This window comes from Vulpes lagopus, chromosome 8 (genome assembly GCF_018345385.1).
Source record: "Vulpes lagopus strain Blue_001 chromosome 8, ASM1834538v1, whole genome shotgun sequence".
NCBI classification, from domain to species: domain Eukaryota; kingdom Metazoa; phylum Chordata; class Mammalia; order Carnivora; family Canidae; genus Vulpes; species Vulpes lagopus.
Genome location: NC_054831.1, coordinates 124,681,550 through 124,701,302, shown reverse-complemented (window position 1 = coordinate 124,701,302; position 19,753 = coordinate 124,681,550). Strand labels below are relative to the sequence as shown.

The 19,753-nt window shown below is 40.8% G+C and overlaps 2 protein-coding genes across 11 annotated transcripts; one reads left to right on the top strand and one right to left on the bottom strand.

Moving 5' to 3' along the window:
• The first annotated feature begins 914 nt into the window (after nt 1–914).
• On the top strand, nt 915–4,437 carry PNRC2 (proline rich nuclear receptor coactivator 2). Of its 3 annotated transcripts, none has more exons than XM_041767940.1 (3): nt 915–1,012; nt 1,895–2,100; nt 2,382–4,437. In XM_041767940.1, the coding sequence occupies exon 3, from the start codon at nt 2,400–2,402 to the stop codon at nt 2,817–2,819; it is 420 nt and encodes a 139-aa protein (XP_041623874.1). In that variant the 5' UTR covers nt 915–1,012; nt 1,895–2,100; nt 2,382–2,399; the 3' UTR covers nt 2,820–4,437. The 3 variants fall into 3 exon arrangements, with proteins under 3 accessions (XP_041623874.1, XP_041623873.1, XP_041623872.1); XM_041767939.1 differs by having other exon boundaries at nt 948–1,113; nt 1,899–2,100; XM_041767938.1 differs by having other exon boundaries at nt 948–1,113.
• A 2,638-nt stretch (nt 4,438–7,075) lies between these two features.
• SRSF10 (serine and arginine rich splicing factor 10) lies at nt 7,076–19,460 on the bottom strand. 8 transcript variants are annotated; one of them, XM_041766567.1, is made up of 7 exons: nt 19,247–19,455; nt 17,543–17,647; nt 13,885–13,988; nt 12,220–12,382; nt 11,936–11,989; nt 11,700–11,801; nt 7,076–8,389 (listed from the first exon to the last, which is right to left on the bottom strand). In XM_041766567.1, the coding sequence occupies exons 1-7, from the start codon at nt 19,309–19,311 to the stop codon at nt 8,329–8,331; spliced, it is 654 nt and encodes a 217-aa protein (XP_041622501.1). In that variant the 5' UTR covers nt 19,312–19,455; the 3' UTR covers nt 7,076–8,328. The 8 variants fall into 8 exon arrangements, with proteins under 8 accessions (XP_041622501.1, XP_041622497.1, XP_041622496.1 ...); XM_041766563.1 differs by lacking the exon at nt 11,700–11,801 and having other exon boundaries at nt 11,936–11,986; nt 19,247–19,454; XM_041766562.1 differs by lacking the exon at nt 11,700–11,801 and having other exon boundaries at nt 19,247–19,449.
• Nucleotides 19,461–19,753: the final 293 nt, after the last annotated feature.

Here is a 19,753-nt window from a genome sequence, read left to right as displayed (position 1 = left end):
TATGTTCATAGAATTTGGCATTCTCTTTTAAAACACCCATTTTGGATTGCTTATCTATGTACCCCAAAGAAGTTGCCTTTCCCTCTTCGCTGGGCCTCGCTGGAATAATCAAGGCAGAGGCACCACCACTGAGCCACCCGGGCGCCCCTGCTTTCTTGCGCGCTGACAACGGGTGAGATACCGTGTTCCGAAACACCAGCCGCGGGCCTCGCCCCCGGGGGCCTGGGGGCGGACGCGGGGACCCGCAGTCGCCCTAACTCCGAGGGCTCTAGCCGAGGGCTCTAGCCGAAGCGAGGGGCCCGCGGGGACACAAAGGAGCCACTGACTCGATCCGCGCATGTGCGGGAATCGCCTCCACAGGCGAGGCCCCTTCGCAAAGTTTCGAGGAGGCCGGGGTGGGGGACCCCAGGGGGAACCGCAGGACGGGCGCCAACCGGGCCGGGGGGCTGCAGGGACGTTCTCGCGACCGAGGAGAAGGAGGCGGCGAGAGCAGCAGCGCGGGCGGCGGCCGGCGCTCGGGAGGCAACTTTGTTGAGGCTCTTCCGTCGCTGAAACCCGGTCACGGGGCCCAGCGAGCCCACCTCGGAGCCGAGCCGCTTCGGTCCCGCTCCGCCCTCCCCGGAGCCGCGGGGCCGCGGCCAGGAGGGCGCTGGACGCCCCTTCCCCGGCGCCCAGCGCGCGCGGGCAGGACCGCCCCGGGGGCGGAGGGGCGGGGCGGGGCGCGCGGGGGGCCGGCCGGCGGCCGGGGCTGCAGCAGTTGTTCCCGACATGCACCTCTCGGGGAGGATTTCAAACCCGGCCGCAAGCTCTCCTCCCTCGGCCCGGCCGGCCCCAGCAACAGGCGGCGGCGCGCCTCTCATTGGCCAGGCGGCGCGGCGGCGCGTGCTGATTGGCCGCCCTGCCTCCCGGCCCCGCTTCGGCGCTCGCAGCTACCTCCATTTTGTCGGTAGAGGCGGAAGGAGGAGGTCGAGTCCGGACGCCGAGGTGGTCAGCAGCTGGCTCGTCGGTGCCCGTGGGTTTCGTTCGCTCCGTGCGTCGTCTCTCCCTGGGAGGGGAGGGGGGCTTCGCCGCCGAGCAGGAGCCGCCGCCGCCGCCGTCCCGAGCTTGAAGTCGGTGAGTGGCGGCGGCGCCGCGGGCGCGGCCATGTTTGGCGGCCGCGCTCCCCATTGTTGGGGGACGCGGCGAGACCGGGGAACCGGGGCGGGCGCGGGCGGCCGGGAGGCCGCCCGGAAGACCCGAACCTTCTGGGCTCGAGCGCGACTGACCCGGGGGCTGTGGCAATCGTCTGCAAGGCCCTTGCCCTTCCCGGAAGAAGGGGCTCGTTGGTTGGGTCCCGGCTTCCTTGGGATAGGGGTGGAACCGGGAGTGCGTGGTGCTCGCCCCGAGCCCTTTCTGTGTAGTCGAGATGGGAAATTGGCTTAGGTTGTGGCTTGCGAAAACTTGATGGGGAGGAGCCGAGAGTTCGTAACTGAAGGGGGACACTTTCCGTGACGTCGACGTGTTGCGATACGTGATGGGCCGCAAGATGGGAATATTCGAAGCGGATTTTAAAAACGTGGTCTCTTGAGGAAAACTCCTTTTCAGCCGGTTTCTTGGGAGTGGCTGTAAAAGCTGATGCTTCCCTGGTTTGAACATTTTGGTGACAGGATCCGTGAGACAGGAAAGTCCCCACCCTCCCGGGGGGAAATGTAACTCGTGGGGACACTTGCAGACCCCACCCCCGGGTCGCCGGGCTGGGCGAACTCCACGGAGGACAGGGACAAGAGGATTTTCTATCTTATTAACTAGTTCACGAAGCGGCCATTCTTAACTGTATTTCTGGAGTAAATATGAACCATCCCTTTCCCCCCAGGTTTTTTGAGTTGAAGTAACGGAGTGATCTCTACTTTCCTAGCTAGGACTTCTCTCAAGCTTGTGTGCTGAGGAGACTCCGATGTTGGCCTCAGCTCTTAGGCTGAACTCGGCGGATCGGCCCATGAAAACTTCTGTATTGAGACAAAGGAAAGGATCCGGCAGAAAGCAACATCTCTTATCCTGGGCTTGGCAGCAAGGAAGGGGACAGGTGGTGGAAATCCTGCGATCCGAAAAGCAGACCGAAAGGTACAAAATTCATGTTTTGGAACAAAGCTCCTAAACCAGTTGTCTTTATTTTTAAAGTGATTGTTCAGATTTTCAGATTAAGCCTTTTATAAAGAAGGTAATAAAGGCTGTGCATACAATGAAGTGTGAATATACAGTGAAGTTAAAGCAACCGAGGAGCAGTTTTGATTCTTTCCAAAATGAATTCTGGAGTTACAAGTTTGGGGCTACAGAACCTTCCTCAAGTTTTGAACTTTTCTTACTGGAATTTTGCTCAATATTTTCTTTCCATTTATGTGTAGGTGACAAAGAAGCTGAAGATGGGTGGTGGAGAGAGGTATAACATTCCAGCCCCTCAGTCGAGAAATGTTAGTAAGAACCAGCAACAGCTTAACAGACAGAAGACCAAGGATCAGAATTCCCAAATGAAGATTGTTCACAAGAAAAAAGAAAGAGGACACACTTACACCTCCTCAGCAGCTGCACGGCAGGCCATGCAAAACGGGGGGAAGAACAAAAATTTTCCAAATAATCAAAACTGGAACTCTAGCTTATCGAGTCCCACTTTACTTTTTAAGTCTCAAACTAATCAGAACTACGCTGGAGCCAAGTTTAGTGAGCCACCATCACCAAGTGTTCTTCCTAAACCACCAAGCCACTGGGTTCCAGTTTCCTTTAATCCTTCTGATAAGGAAATAATGACATTTCAACTTAAAACCTTACTTAAAGTACAGGTATAAAATAAGATAAAATACTAATGTTTAAATTTAGTTCTATTTAAGGGTAGTTGTCAGTTGTTTCAGACCAAATTCACTAGGGAATTAATCTGTAAAATTGCTAATGTAGAAAACATTATTAGATTTCATCTTAACTGTTTTACGTGTAGTGTGCACTGTGATGTAATGGTAGTATCAGTGCAACTTGAAATAACTAAATTATTGATAATTGTACTTGATATTGTGTTCTCGATTGAGTAACTCTTAAATGAAACCTGTCAAATTTAGATTTGGGGAATGGTAATCAACTTTTCCTATGGTCTGCTGGGCACAAATACTAATTTAAGATTATCATTCATGGATCAGTAGATTTACTTGTTGGAAGCTAGTGAATCTGATTATAAGCATCCAGTTAAGATCTAAGACCTACAGGGATTGGAGTAGTTGAATATTTAACAGTTTAAAGTCCTAGAAACACCCAAACCAGGAATATGACAACAACCCGATGCACTGCCAAAAAGAAAATATGAGTTTTTCTTAGAGAATAGTTGCATTTTTGTAAAACTATGCTGGTGAAATGTGGTAAAGGGCACTAGGGGCTATCTAATTTAGATGAGACCATATATCCCAATGGCCGTTTGTTTCATGCAGTGGGTGTCTGCCAACTAATGCACCAAAACCATTTCTTACAGAAACAGTATTTGGTGGTCACTGAGTAGCTTTCAAAATACATTTTTGTATTACAGCACTGCATAAGCTATTCTGACAGTGATCTGGTCTCAAATCATTCCCTGCAAAGCTTACTTGAAGTGGGGAGCTGTATAATGTGAAAGTTTTAAGTACCTTAGGAAAGAGCCATGTAAATATATGTAATAAACTTGTAGCATATGTAAAGTTTTGTTGGCTTTATCCTACAAAAATAGAATATTTTAGTATGAATTTGCTGAATGTAAGACCATGGACTCTGTTTTTATACTATGGCCTGATTTTAAAGGTCCAAAATAATTTGTTTTTAAAAGTTTGCCCTTGTGCTAAAGTGCCAGTGTATGTATAATTGATCTGGTTGTAAACTATATTTCAAAGTAAATCCTAGTGTAATAAGTTTTATATAACTAAAGGTTTTAAGCTGCTAAAACACTTCCTATTTTTAAGAGATGTGAGATGCAGTATGGGACTAATTTTTCTTTCTTAAACCCAAAGATTAAACTATTAAAGGTCCCTCCAACCTTAAAGATTCATTCTGGCTTTCAATAATTTTTGTAATCTATAATATGAATATAGTTTAGTGTATGATGTCAGTATATATTTTGTTACTAGTCCAAGTGCAACCCAGGGGACCATTAATGCAAAAGATGTAATTTCTTGCATAATATCTTGATAACGTGTTATAAGTTAATCCAACATTAACTTACAAATCTGTACGGGAGACTCAATTTAAAAATTCTAATTGTAAGTGCCCTATTCTAATTTGGTGGCTTTTTGACATTTTAAAGCAGAATGGCCAAATTGTATTTCCCCAGTTAAACTTAGATTGAGGTGATATTGTTCAAGTCAAATAATCCTAAAGTTTACATAGTACTTCATGTGCATTTGTGAATTTCAAGCATGAAATTAAAAAATAAAATTGCCTCTTCCCCCCCCAGTGGCTTGTTTGTATTTTATGAAAGATTGTTATGACTATCTTTACTATTTTAGAATGCACATAATTAACTGAACTGAAAAATGAAAGTACTGTTGTTTAAGAGGTAACCAATTTGCTGATAAAGACATTTGGGTCAAAAAAAAAAAAAAAAAAAAGACATTTGGGTCAGTTCAACAGTTCTACAACAGCTTCCCACCCAAGTAGGCTTAACAGTAAAAGACCACAGAACACTTTAGAAACTAAGCTTCTGATTCATTGGCAAGTCAAAGCAGGTTCAATCACCTGCCTCTTCCTTTTCCTACATTCAAAGGTGACAGGTTTATAGAGATAAAGGACTCCTGGGTGGTGCAGCGGTTTAGCGCCTGCCTTTGGCCCAGGGCGCGATCCTGGAGACCCGGGCTCCCGGTGCATGGAGCCTGCTTCTCCCTCTGCCTCCCCAGTGCATGGAGCCTGCTTCTCCCTCTGCCTGTCTCTGCCCCTCTCTCTCTGTGTGACTATCATAAAGGTTAAAAAAAGAAAAGGATTCCTCAAATTAACCCTTGTGTTTGTCGGTTTTTAGTACTCAGGACATTCATGAGACACAGGAGAGGCAGACACCTAAGCAGAGAAAGCAGCAGGCACCTTGTGGGGAACCCGATGTGGGACTCCTCCCAGGACCCTGACCTGAGCCAAAGGCAGATGCTCAACCACTGAGCCCCCCAGGAGTCCAGTGTTTGGATGTTATATATAAAAGTAGAATTTCCACCAGGGAACTTTGGGTGGGTGGGGGGGGAGGCATCACAAGAACCACACTTGGTTCCAGTTGGGGGTGGGGGGGGAGGTGGCTTCAACTAGTTTAATAGGTGGTGAATCCCAGCGCAATGCCATTACTTTTATCATGCAAACAGCAAGTAACAGATTTGGAGAAAATCAAAACTTCAGTTTTTTTTTTTATATTCCCAGTGTAAGGTCTATGAACAATGCCAAGGATCGTCAAACTCAATTTTCTGTAACTGCACTGAAACTTCATTGGGTTTATACAATATATATACTAAGTTTTGGGCTTAGGATTGACTCAAGTGGGAAGTGTTCAGACTTGAGGATCAAGTACAAAAGGCTTACTAACCATAAAGTTTTTAATAGCTAGGGATAACCTAGGGAAAAGGTTAATGATCATAACCTCTCACTCCCAGAAGAGTTACTTACAATTTTGGTTAGCCTACAGGAATTTCCCAAATTATTGTACTTGTGAGAACCAAAAAGTTGTTGTAAAGAGAAACCACCTATCCTCTAAGGCTGAAGTCAGCCATGTAGCCTTAAGACTGTTAGAACTTAAATTTGTCATCTTTTTGATGGTGTACAGTATGATGGAATCTGGGTCTATGACCTAGCTTTACATTTCATTTCTGGTTAAGTTCTATTTCCAAAAGCAAGCACAAGGCAGGAAAAAAAAAAACGAAGGTTTTTGGGTTTTTCTTTAATTGCATTCTCATCGGCAATTACTCTGTAAAACAGGAGACAAAGTACATCTCTAAAGCCTCTCATGCAAATGAGGAAGGCCTACCCAGCCATAAACCTGGAAGGCAGAACTAAACCTAAGAGGGGAGGAGGGGACACCACATTTTTTGGTTCCTAGACCAGTTTATTTCACTCTAGTGTTCAGAGACGGGATCTACAAAAAAACTAGACACAAAGGCCTTTTACTTCTTTACAAGCTACTCTGTCAATTATCAATAAAAGGAATTTACATGCCTTGCTTTTTATTCCAAATAAAGAATCCCAACTTTAATAGGGCGAAACAACTGTTAGAGAATACATAGAAACACAATGCAATAAACATAACCAACACTGTTGGAGGAGGGGGGCAGAAGAAAAAAAAACCAAGAGAAGGAAACTTTTCTATAGCAACTATGTCTTAAAGATGTCAATAGCTGAATGAAAACAAATAGGCAGCTTTCTTCATTTCTCAATTACAACGGCTCTGACTTCCTGGTAGAAATACCATTTAGAGTATTCCTCAACTATCTTTGTGCTGTCTTAAGTCATAGCTTCCCCTTTTCAAAGCATCTCAGGAGTTTGTAAACAACAGTATGGTCAAAAAAGCAATACAAGGAGACTGAAATTTGGAAAGCCAGAATGGAGACAGCCTGTCACAATTAGTTGTGAGATCTTAGGTTATACTGAATCTTTTTTTCATTCAGGAAGATTACAAATATCTTTTGATATATTTTTCCATAAATCTATTAAATCTTCCTTCTACATGAACTGTAGATTCCATTATATTATTTTTTAAGTTACAAAAAATTTCCCATTAAAAAAAAAAAAAGGCACAAAACAGCAGTAGAGGAACCACATGAAAAAACCATTAACTCCAACCTAGGATTTGCCACTTACTCCGCTGTGTTATTAGGCAAGTTTGCAAAAAATTTTTTCATCAAACGGATAAAAATACTTCCATTTCGTATCTTCTGTAGTTATGTGCAATATTTTCAAATTTTTTTTTATAAAGGCTCAAACACTTCCATATTTTTAGATGAGTAACTTCCCACGGAAAGCAGCTTAAAATGTGGCAGAAACATGACAAAACTCAAATGTGAGTGATGAAGAATCATGTATAACAAACTTCATATCCTAATAAGGAACTAAGGAATCCAAAACATTTTTGTGATACTATAAAAGTTATTTATTCACTATACACAGAACATGTCCCCTATAAAATGTACATGTAAATCACTAAAAAGTATAATCTGGTGAACATTTTCTCAATTACAGAACATACTAAATCAGTTGGGATAACAGCTCTCTGTCTGCCTCAAAATAATCTAATTATAGCACCCAGAGTCTCCTTTATATCTAATGCCAAGTTAAATACTTATTTTTGGGATTATCGCCTAATATGTGTTTGAGGAGGCAGAGTTAACAATTTAATATAACTCTAGTATATTACAGTCACTGCACAATAAATCAGTTTATTACAGATTAAAACATTTTTTCATTATTTGTATTAATGGGATGCAAACAGAAATACTGGATACTTTTAAATGTCAGATAACCACAAAATTATCTTTGATAGTATTCTGGGTCTTATAATTACTTTAAGATACGAATGGTGTAAAATAATTACGAATAATACACCTCGAAACAATGAGGCTGTACTGTAATGATTCACTAGATTGTGCTCAGTAGACATTTATTAAATAAGTGAATTTTCTATTTTTCTCCCCAATTACCCAGAACAATTTTTGCCCACAGAAAGGGCTCTGTAAATAAATGTTTGCTGAATATACTGACTTAGGATAGAGGTGAGAAGAGATGGACCCTCTTAGCTAGATGTCAAGTATCAGAATCGGAATTTACCTGGGAAAGAGTGTAAGGAAGATGTAAACTGCACGTGGCATACAAGTCAATAAACTTAGATGCCAACAAAGCAAACCATTAAGCAGAAAAACACTGGCACTGGAATAAACAAAGGCAAGATTTGCCAATAGCGAACATGGAACTGACTTTAAGAGATAACCAAGAAAAAGTTTATATTGGACCATACCTTTTCTCACCCAATTCAGTTTGAGACAGACCAACAGAGGCACTGTGAGAGACTATGGCTGTCTTCCTTGATAGTCAGACATCCTAGTTTCCAATCATTTATTATGGACCTGTTACCCATGAATCAATATAAACCTATTCAGATTTAGGGATTAGTTTCCACAAGTACAAAGTTGAATTTCCTTTTATTTGTCCTAAAATGCTTACTTTCAAACTTGAAGGGACTTCAATTATTCCATGTAGTTTCGATTACATTCTTTTATCTTTTCAGACCAGAGTCAAAATATTCGTACAGTATTCATACTGCAGCACCTTCCACCCACCCTTTGGTCGCTTGAACTGCCCTTCTTTGGTTCTTTTTCCGCTTTCTCAGATCTTTCTTGAAGTGTAGTAAGCAGAACTGTACTGGGTATTCCAGCTGCAGTTTGGTCTTAAATAAAAGAAGGATGTTTGTCAGTTTGGTTTTCTTTATTCTTCTCTGTGGTATACAGGATTTTGTTAGTTGAACTGGATGTAGCAGCTTACTGGGCCAAATTTTCAAGAGAATAGTACAATAGTCCCCAGGTCTTTTCCCTGGGTTGTAAACTTAACAGCTCATACTCTATGTAGCACCTTTCCTTTCTCACTGAAGCATTATCTGTCATTTTTCTTCTTGCTTACTTGGCTTCAAAACAAAACAAAACAAAATGCAGAGAGATCTTAAGTAAAGAGAGGTGAAGTGTCAGTCTTCACTTGAGTCTTCATATGACCTACTCTAATATTGATAACAGTGCCAGACACACAGTAGATCCTCCATAACTGTAGAACTATGTAGCCCAAAATTAAAGCACTGTGTAAGGATCCTCATCAAGTATGAGTAGGATCCTAACTATCATGGGTTCAACTGTAATTTAGTCCTTTTGAAGCTGTTACGTATGTCACTTTAGAAGTAACATAGTTCTCAAGGAAATGGGGGGGGGGGAGGGATCACTTTAAGTGACATAAATAAAAACAAAAATGAGATCATCAGGCCTTCTGTTTCTACACAAAGACTGAACAATTTCAATGGGATATCTCCTCAATCTAGTTTTCTCAAATTATAGTCCATTAAAAAAAAATAATAATAAGGACTAGGCCTGGGCTCAAATCTTAGATCTGCCTTTTACAGCCTCTCCTTTGTGTCTCAATTTCCTTATCTGTGATATGGGGTTACTCAAAGTATCTTTCTCCTAGTTTTATGAAAAGTAAATGAGTTAACACATCAAGTTTTTAGAACTGTGTCTGGCACATCATAAATACTAAGTATCAGTTAAAATTGTTGTCATTATATAGTAGCTAGAATTCAAACCATAACATACCTAAACCAGTTTCCCCAAGCGGTTATCACTTAATATATTAACTGCTCACTGACATTCAATGCAGAAGTATTTTAAATCAAGCCATAAATATAAGGCCCAATACATCTTGTTTAGGACAGGGAAGAGCAGTATTGGACCATCCAATAATGAAAATATAAACTTACAGTTAGCGGACTCAAATTTCATTTTAATACTTATATTAATACTACCAATAATCTCTATTATTTAACCCAAGGGGCTTAATATGCAATCATGAAACTCTGACATTACATAAGGAATTTTTAAGTAGTATATAAAAGATGTACCTTTCTGGCAGGATCTATCATTTCCAAAGAAAAGCTAGTTGTGCCTAGTGCAACACTGATTAAAAATATTCCTAAATCTACAAGAATTGTTTCCACTGTTATTTTAGAATTTCATTCAAAACTATAATAATTCCAGTTAATCATTATTTCCTTCATTTTGTTTTTATTATAGCATGTTTGCTTAATTTACAGCAAGCAGAAAATAAGCTGGGTCTTGTTTTGATCCAAACATTGATGTTTTAAAGGTTGTACACAATATTTGTTAAAAAGAACATATAAAAATACCTTTTTAGAAGCTTCTATAAGAAAGAAAATACAAAGTTTAACCCCACAACTTTCCTCTTTGCTAGAACTGCAAACTACTTCTACAGTTTTAAATAGACTTTTTGTTGTTTAAACTATACATCCAGGAAAATCTAAAAAATTAAAGAAACGTGCATATAAATGATTGCATAGCAGAACATGAACATTAACTGCAAACAGTAAAGAAATGAAAGTTAGAAATACTATCAAATATACAAAGGTTCTAGAATCAATCCTTTAAACACATTCCACAAACAGTATTTAAAAACCATCTTTTGTTCTTTTACAGGCAAGGCCTAGATTACTAAAACCAAAATTGAAAAAAAGTAATCCTCTAAAAGGAATCGTTTTCCCACAATCTTTCTTATACCTGCAAGCAAGCAATCTAAAATTTTAAAAGATGCTAGCTTTTATTCTGAAATGAGATTGGACATGTCCCTTTTATTGCCCCCCAAACGATCTCTCAGAGAAATGCTAGAAATTATAAATGGTTAGGGTCTTTTTTTTTAAGTCAGGTATTTATTGCCAGGTACTACACTGAAAATCAAACTCAGAGATGTGACTCTTAATTCTTTTTCCAATATATTTTAAATTTCATGGCACCATAGAATCACCTAGAATGGGAGTGTTCTCTTTCAACTTGCCTCACGTGAAATAAGCTGAGGTGTGAAGAACAAGCCTCCTTCATAAAGTGGTAGGCGAATTTTGATACAAATGCACAGGGCAGGTGCTAGAAGCATCAAAATTCAGTTTTTATACTCTGCGTATGCATAAACAAAACCTACTTTGAAACAATTTACTTGCTGCTTTTCAATAGCAGTAAGAAAACTAAGCAATATGACCAGCAATGCTCCTTAAAGTTTAGAGTAACTACATGAGAGCATTTTTCCCCTTAAAATGATTTCTGCCACCATTGACCTGCTCAAATTTTAAGGTAGTTCTTCCGATGTTTTTATGTTCCAAATCTTCAAGAAACCAGAAAAAAGTAGTGAAGGCTCCATGTTTCAGTCAAAAACTCAATCTTCCCCAATCCTACTTAACGCGGCTGGCATCATTCCCCAAGACAGCAGGGTTAACAAAAGAACTATTCCACGCTCTGTCTTAAATTAACTATTATCACGGGCCTAGACATCTTAACAAGACAAAAAGGTCCACCCTGAACCTAAATGTGTCTGATCAGTGTTGTACTGTGGCTACAACTTCACTTTTGTATCATTCTATCTTATTAGCAAGCTACATTTCTAGGTTAACAGTTCTACCAAATATGGATATGAAAGTTTATTTTTAATAAGACAATGTTGCAAATTATGGTCAACCAACATCTTTTCACCAATACTTCAAGCATAAAAAATGAGAATCTTTACAAAAATATACAGAGACACCACAAATTGGTAGCTGCCCATAACATTAAACAAACTGGACTCTTAAGAGTGGCTTCTCAACAGCATATCATTTTAATTATAACCATTTGCCTGGTACAGGGAAAACTGACAAGTGTTTTTTTAAGCATCATTGCAACATTGTATTCCTGATAATTTAAGTAAACCAAACTATGAGTAAATGAATGATACATGCCTAAAAATATCAAGGTTTTTACTATCAGTGGCCACTGGACTTAGGACTAGTCCAAGACCTTGATCTAGATTTTGACCTAGACCTAGATTGTGATCTTGACTGAGATTTGGATCTAGGTGGTTCTTTTTTCCTTGATTCCTTTTCATATCTTGAGCCAGACTTATAATGTGTTTTGGAATCTGTTTTAGAGGTGCCTCTAGTTTTGGTGTGAGATGCAGACCTAGAACGTGATTTAGCCTTCATTTCTTTCTTGGGCTGGGACTTGGACCGTGATCTTGAATTGGATTTAGATCTTGAAAAAGATCGATTTCGGTGTTTGAATCTTTCAAAACAGAGGAGAGATACAATTAGAGTAAAAATTAGATTCTATATTAATCAAATTTGTTATTTTTAGAGCAAAAGTTCACTCTGAAATTGAAAAAACGTTTAAGTCTTTTTCAAAGCAAAGTTATTTACCTATCATTGTCGGAATGGCTTCTGCTACGCCGTGGTCTTCCAGCCGGTCTACTGCTAAAAAGTACATCAGAAAGAGCAAACAGTGACAAATGTCTATTTACAGTCTTCTAAAATTTTTAATTAAAAAAAATGAGCCATAAAACTTTTTAAATGAAGCACTAAAATATTTTTAGTTTCAATGAAGCATTCAATGTATATAATTAAAGTGTACAAAATATTAAAAAATTAAAAGCTAACAAACATAAATCTTTTATGAATATTACTGTACTACACATCACACTTACTTTCTAGGACTATAAGATCTTCTATAGTTGTAGTCAAAGGACCGGCTTCTTGATCTTCTTCTTTCATAACTTCGGCTTCTAGAACGTCTGTATCTGTCATAATCATCATAGCGTGAAGAACTGTACACATTCCTCCCTTCCTTGGCTTTCATTTGATTTGGAGCTATGAAATAAACGGAACAAAATATTTAGAAATGTTAATATCTTATACAGTAAGTCTTCAAATTATAGGAAAATTTTCCTTATTTGCCTCCCTTATACCCCTAAATCGGCATCAAGGTTAATACAACTATTGATCTTGAATGATCTTGAAGAAGGGATTTGTTTTTAAGGAAGTCTATCAAAACACTGTTATGTTAAAAATGATACTTTCGGGCAGCCTCTGTGGCGCAGCGGTTTAGTGCTGCCTGCAGCCCAGGGCGTGATCCTGGAGACCTGGGATCGAGTCCCATGTCAGGTTTTCTATGGAGCCTGCTTCTCCTTCTGCCTGTGTCTCTGCCCCCTCTCTCTGTGTCTGTCATGAATAAATAAATAAAAAATCTTAAAAAATAATAATAAAATAAAAATGATACTTTCCAGTATCTTCCCAACTATTTTTTTTTCCAGACCTTTTCACCATTTGGCTTGCTGTCAAAAAATATGCCAACTAACTCCAACATGAGGAAAATTTACCACATTTTTAAAATTTCCAAATTAAAATATGAATGACTGAACCATATGATAATTTGGAATTATTCTGTGCATTTTTCACTTTTTAGGAATACAATTAACAACGATAAAATACCTATTGGTAGCCTAGGAACAATGTTTTAGTATCAAAATGCAGTGATAATGGTTGGTTATATGGTTCTGAGAGAACACAACAAAAGTGGAAAAGAGCACTTATCGGATGCCTTACCCAGTACCCCTGGACAGTCCTCAATTCCCATTACCTCATTCAAGTCTATGAAGCAAGTACTAGAAGTCTGTGTGTTTATAAAAATACCACAGCGAATACCCAAGAACCCACCACCCAACACAAGAACCAGAGAATTACTGGCAGTTAGCGTCTACTTCCATGCCCCTCCTTTCTTCAGCAGCTATATTCATCTCTTAATATATTGCCCAAGGTAACAAAATGGTTGAGCCCAAATTCAAACCCAGGTCTATGACTCCAAAGCCCGTACTCCTGCCTCATTAGCATGCAGCCTACACCTGGTTAGCTGGTGTTTGCTTGCATAATAAAAACCACAGACTAATATAAAACCAATTCTAGGTTTCACCTATAATTTTTCTCAGTTTAATTCTATCTATTCATTTCCACAGACAAGCACCCACACAAATAGCCAATTATACCGTGAAGGTCTTTATGAAGAGAAATGGCTGAAAAGACCCAATACTTTCCAAATTATTTCCCTTTTAATTCCACCCCCAGTAATTTAAACATGCCGCAGCGGATAGTATTGATCGACTTTCTTAAAAAGTCCAAACACGTATTTCAGGCATTCTAATCTTCACATTCTACCTTTTTGCAAAGTATGTGAGATTATCTATTCAAAAATTATCTTTTTAGATTTCGAACAGATAGACAAATTGCAAATACTTCAAAAAAAAAGAAAAGATACTAAGCACCATTTAAAAATGACGTATTATACATATACATATATTAGGCATAAGGGTACTTACTCTTTCGATCCCCCTGTGCGAACTGTATTTCAATTTGGCGGCCACAAATCCATTTTCTGTCCAAATTATGTAAAGCATCTTCAGCATCACGGACATCCTCAAATGTGCTAAATGTTAAGGGGCTTGGGAAGTTTTGCATACTTTGATAATGAATGAATGCTCAGATGGCAAGTCTGGAACAACTCACAATCTTTCAATATTATTCTAGAAAATCATCCAGACCTCACTTATTTAGGTTGGTTGATTTGGCTATAGACACTTCACAGCATTAAAAGCACTTGTGATTTCCTACAGCATACATTTGAAAATACACGTGAATACACATTATAAAGTTATTAAAGATCTGTTGTAGCTGAACTACCAAGTAATGCTATCAAAAATTTCCAAGTTTTAATGAAAGTTTTACAAAACAAAAAATATCAGCTCTATGCTGTATACTAAAACAAAAATTCCTTAAAATAAAACCAAAACTGTTTTTCATTTATGTTTAAGGAAAAAAAAGAAAATGCCAATAGTTCTTGTGTAAGCAAGCAGAATATACCTTACCTTACAAGAGATAAAGCATTAACTTCCATCTTATTTTGCTGTTTTTCTCCGATATACCTAACACTATTACTTCATGTAGCTGTCTTCCTTATGCCATACAGTGAAGGCTGGTATGCAATCCACTTGTGGATTATCAAGACAGAATCAAGCAATAAATACTCAAGACATCACTATACCAAAAGCGTATTACACCCATGCACAGACTATAAAAACATGCGGTCAAAAAAGTAACAGACCATTTCTAAAGATTCCTGGACTGGAAAGCCCTAACTGTAATACTAAACATACAGCTTCCTGCGAGAAGTGGGTCTGGAACTGGTTTTTAACCTGAGAATTTCAAGGTAACATTTATATAAACCTGAGAGGGTCTGCGAGTACCATTTTCTGACTTGAGACGCTGCTGCCACCTTGCCCTCTTCCCTCATTGTCAGCAATAAAACTATGTGAACCCTTGACTTTACAAAGTTATTCTGCCCAAATTTAGCTCCTTTCTTAAAACCACCATTCTAATGGAAGCCAAACAAATATTCAGAGCAGTTTGATATAAAAGCTTTGGAAAGGGAAACAGGTTAAGTCTGGGTATAGATTTTTCACTCTATCCTAAAAATCTAACTTGTCCATTTACATATCTCAAATTCGAGAGACAAGCAGATCTTGAGCTGATTAAAAAACATCGCCGAAGATGCACACTCCCTTCAAGACTGACACTAATATCCATTTCAGATATCAAAAAGGTCTGCCTCATCAGATTTCCTATTTTTTGTTCTGAAAGGAGTTAACCGTATCAAGTTCCCAGTTCTCTCGTCCTGAAGCTATTACGCGCATGTTAATGCAAGACAGGTTTCCCCAAGTCCTAAGTCATGGGGCTTTCAACATGAAAAGGCAAAGGATGATGATAGGGAGTTTAGAATGCTGAGTACTATAATGGAATACCCCTCAAGATTAATGAAGTTGAGCTCTAAAAGTATTTTTAAAAGTTCACTTAATGGATATACTACTTACAATCCCAGGGGACAGAATATAATTTACTTTTTAGAGGGTTATAATTAAAAGGTATCAAAGTTATTGAGATTAACTCCTTTTCTGGACCTACCCTCAAAAACAGAATCCTGGGCTGGATGAACCATGGCAAAGTTCTACTATACATGTTAAGAAAAGGCTAACTGGGAACGGGGTCAAATATCAATCTGATGCTAGTAATGGAGAAATTTGTACTCAGGATCTGCAAAATCCTGAGACTGATTTCTTTTTAACGATTTTAAGAATATAAAAAGACTTTAGGTATAAGTATGTGATTCTCCTTTAGACGGATGACAACTCTCTTCTGGCCCAAGTATCACATACTCTTGAGTCAAATCACTGTTGATCCAGGTTCCCAGGCCACCCCAACCTAGATAAAATCGGGTCAACATGGAAGCCAGAAAGCATCGCTTAAAAACAAAAACAAAAAAAACAACCACAAGCCAAATATAGCTCTTATCCTCTCTGTAACAGAGCTTTGCAACCAATTTTCTCACCTGTCCTTGATCACTACCTTTGTAGAAGTAACAGCTTTCAACATTTCCCCTAAGTCTCACTAGGACTCCTAAGTTTCAAGAGACTTATTGAATTTAAGCAGTAACAACATTTCCTAGTCTCATGCCCACAGCCCAAACCTTTGCTCTCTCACTGAAGGAAGTTAATGTCACCTAAAACTCCGGGTCAGGGAATGACCTCCTATAGATTCTGATTAGGTACTCATACAAAGGAGAATGTCTTCTGCAATCCACTCAGGGCTAACTGATGGTATGTGGGAAAGCAGTGCAGGACCAGGAGCCTTCACAGACCTAAGTTTAGAAGTCAGGAGTATGTATGTGCGCCCACCCCCCTCCCCAGCCACTTTAAAATCTATAAACAGGCATTATCTCCAGTGGATTTGACCTTACAAAACTACCAGAACTGTTTCTAAGTAGTTCCCAGTGCTAGCACTGTCTCCCATTTTAAGCACGACTCTGTGGAGTCGGCTTGACCGGAGAACCTCATGCTACTCCAAAGAGCACTGTCTACTACCCTATGGGATCTGACCACCTGGTCCAAAACAGAAATATGCTGAGTTTAAACTTAACATTACATCCTGGTACACTTTAACTTGACAAGCTAAGAGAGAGTGCATTTATACAAGACCACAATCACAACATCAAGGCCCACATAAATCAAGTTACAGGTTTTGTCACTAGACCAAACCAGAATAGTTTTGAAAATTAACTGCTTACAAAACATTAAAAAAAAAAAAAAAAAAAAAAAGGAAAAGTTATTCTGTAGGATACATCAGGTATGACTCCTTTAATCTTGGCCATCATTCAACTTCATCTTGACCTTTAACTCTTTAAGTGCTTGTCAGAAGGACTTGTCATGAGATGCTTGGCCAAATATGACAGATGGCTTTATCTTTAACTTTGAAAAACAACCTTTTCCCCCTTTTGTAGATAAAGCGAGGCTTTGTCTCCCATTAGGCTTGTCCTTCTTCCAGCTTTTCTTTATTTTTTCTTTTCCCAAACTCTCCCTTCTCTTCAAGCCTGATCCTTAAGAGGTCTTTGGCTTGTCTACTTGCCTTAAGTGTTGAACTCTACTCTAAAGGTTCTTTCATGCTTTCTCTTTGGGGTCGCCATAACTGTACAGCTTTACATTCTCTGAGGTAACAACAGAGGACAGCAAATTAGGGGACAATATTAAAGAAGTTTACCTCATTGTTATACAATTTGTTTTTGATCAAGTGATTCAAATTAACAGACAATACCAAACTTTAATTGCTAAGCACAAGAACATATTAACTTTTAATTTGACTTACATTATAGGTGGTAGCAACCAGAGTGTATTCAAATTTAAATCACATACTATAATCATTGATTTGAGTTTCAGCAGCATGAATGGGAATTTAAATACTTTACTGTTTTTGGATTAACTTTAAGAAATAGTTAAGAGCAATGTGTGAGTCAGAATTAATTTTCAAAAATTTGAAGACATAAAACATTAGAGGACAAAAGTAAACTACTTTTTAGATGTTACCTCTTACATAAACTTGAATTTCAAACTCCAACACCCCTCACTAATCAGCCATCTGAAGAAAGGATATTGAACATAAGCAAATCCTCTTGGACGGCGTGTGTAGAAATCAAGTGGAACATACACATCAACTATAGGACCATAACGACCAAATTCTCGTCGTAAATCTTCAGACCTAAAACATCATAAAAAGACCCCTAGTTTTTATTTTCACTTCTTTAAAAAAATGGGTAAGAAATAGCTATCTTTCTGTAATCCGAATAAATGAAAGGGATTGTGCCGTATCCCTGGGTGACCGTTTGCTTTCTAAATCTCAACATCAAGAGGCAACTTTAAGTGCATAAAAATATACAGGCAATCTCTCTTTTTTGAAAAAGGAACGCTAAGATCCAAGATCTTTGGAAGACAATGCAGTTTGTAATAGTCTATTACTATTTTACAGGAATAGGAAAAGGCACCTAAGGAAACCTGGTCACAATTTATCTACTGTTTCTAACCACATCTTTAATTTTTCATAAAAGGCACAGTAGCATTAGATTCCATGTTATTTCTAATGTTTCTCTTTTAAAGTACCAAACCAATACTAGTACTCCGAAAAATATCAAGCACTTTCATACTAAAATTTTAGCGACAGGGTTAGACACTTAATAGGAGGTAAAGGTTTGAAAAGTCACAAATATATGTAACTCCTCAAAATCATAAAGGTCAAAATGACAAAGGAAAAATATTCTAGACTCTAGGACACAGTTTACTTTCCTACCTAAAGTTAGGGCAGAAAAATGTAAGTCACACAGGAGTACCAAAATAAATTTGCCTTTTCAGGGATTAGGGCGATTGTGAAACCTAACATCTTTTACTGATGAGACCTCTTTCAAAAAAAATTCTGACGGCAACTACAAGCAATTAAGGGAACTGGTGAGAACAAAGCCGGATTAATCCAATTTTAGTTTTACAACGTCCTAAACCTCACTTCTCAAAGGGGCGACCGGTTATTTCCGGCAGATGGGAAGAACTAGTTCGCACCGTCTAATTGGAATAATTTATCTTCCCATTTCCAACATTCCCTTTCTCCAAACCTCTCCAACATTTTCAAAATCAGAAGTACAACACAACAAAAGAGTTGCGAATGCTTCGCCGTACGTGCCCCTCCCCCGATCCCGTTATTTCGCTGCAATTTTTTAACTACCAAAAACAAAACAAAACACCCCCCCCCTTGGGCCGAGGGGGCGTGTACCCCAAAGAACGTGAACTTCAGATCAATGCGGAGAGCGGGCGTTCGGCCGCGGCGGGGGCTGGGCGCATCGAGACGCCGGGAGGAAGGGGCTCCCGAGTGCAAGGGGGGGAGGGGAGACCGAAACCCCGCCACGCGGCCCGCGTTCCCTCCTAACTGCCCCCCCGCGGCCCGCGTTCCCCCCCTAACCGGCCCCCCGCGGCCCGCGTTCCCCCCTAACCGTCCCCCCGCCCGCGGCCCGCGTTCCCCCCCTAACAGTCCCCCCGCCCGCGGCCCGCGTTCCCCCCTAACCGCCCCCCCCCGCGGCCCGCGTTCCTCCCCCAATTCCCCCCCGCGGCCTGGGAGGACCCGGGCGCCGCCCTCGCTCCCACGCGGCGGGTGAGGCGGCGGCGCGGCCTAGCCGGGGCCCGAAAGCCCGCGCGGGACCCGCCATCTTCGCCTTCCCCTCCCCCGGCCCAGCGCGCCGCCGCCGCCGCCGCACGAGTCCTCCCCAAGCGCCCGCGGCCTCCCCGGGTAGGCCCGGAGCCCCTCCCCTGTACACACCTGGTGTCGTCGGCCACGTTCCTTACGAACAGAGACGTGTTGGGGGGGCGCAGGTAGCGGGACATGACGGCGACGTGAGTCTCGGCAGGGGCACTAACGGGCTCAGGAAACCGTCCGCAGATCCGGCGGTAGAGCCTCAGACACTCAGCCCGAGGGCTCCGCTACGAAACCGCCTCTTCTCGCGAGACTTCACTCCCGCCTCCACCCCCTCCCCCCGCCACCTGGGCTCGACGCCGGGACCGGCAACGGCTCTTTCCCGCGAGATCACCGGGCGTGCGCCTGCGCAGTCGGGCGGCGGGGGCGGGGGGTGGATACGTGCCGCAGCCTCGCTCTCATTCATTGGCTTCTTGCGCGGCCTCCTCCCCCTCCCCCAAGCCCGCTCTTTCTTTCTTTTTTTTTTTTTTTTCTTCGTGCTTTATTTTCCCGCCCTTTTCTGCCTTGTACCGGTTTCCCCTCCCTTCCTCCCCTTGCAAGTCAGGAAGCAGAGGTTTTAACCCCCTACTCCCG

Bases quoted from the DNA above. Each gene is read 5' to 3' on its own strand.
- PNRC2 (XM_041767940.1), top strand. From the start codon at position 2,400: ATGGGTGGTGGAGAGAGGTATAACATTCCAGCCCCTCAGTCGAGAAAT.
- SRSF10 (XM_041766560.1), bottom strand. From the start codon at position 19,311: ATGTCCCGCTACCTGCGCCCCCCCAACACGTCTCTGTTCGTAAGGAAC. The intron at 17,648-19,246 runs GTGTGTACAGGG...ATGATGTTTTAG, and splicing joins AACGTGGCCGACGACACCAG to GTCTGAAGATTTACGACGAG. The intron at 13,989-17,542 runs ATATCCTTTCTT...AACATTTAGCAC, and splicing joins AGAGGATTTGCTTATGTTCA to ATTTGAGGATGTCCGTGATG.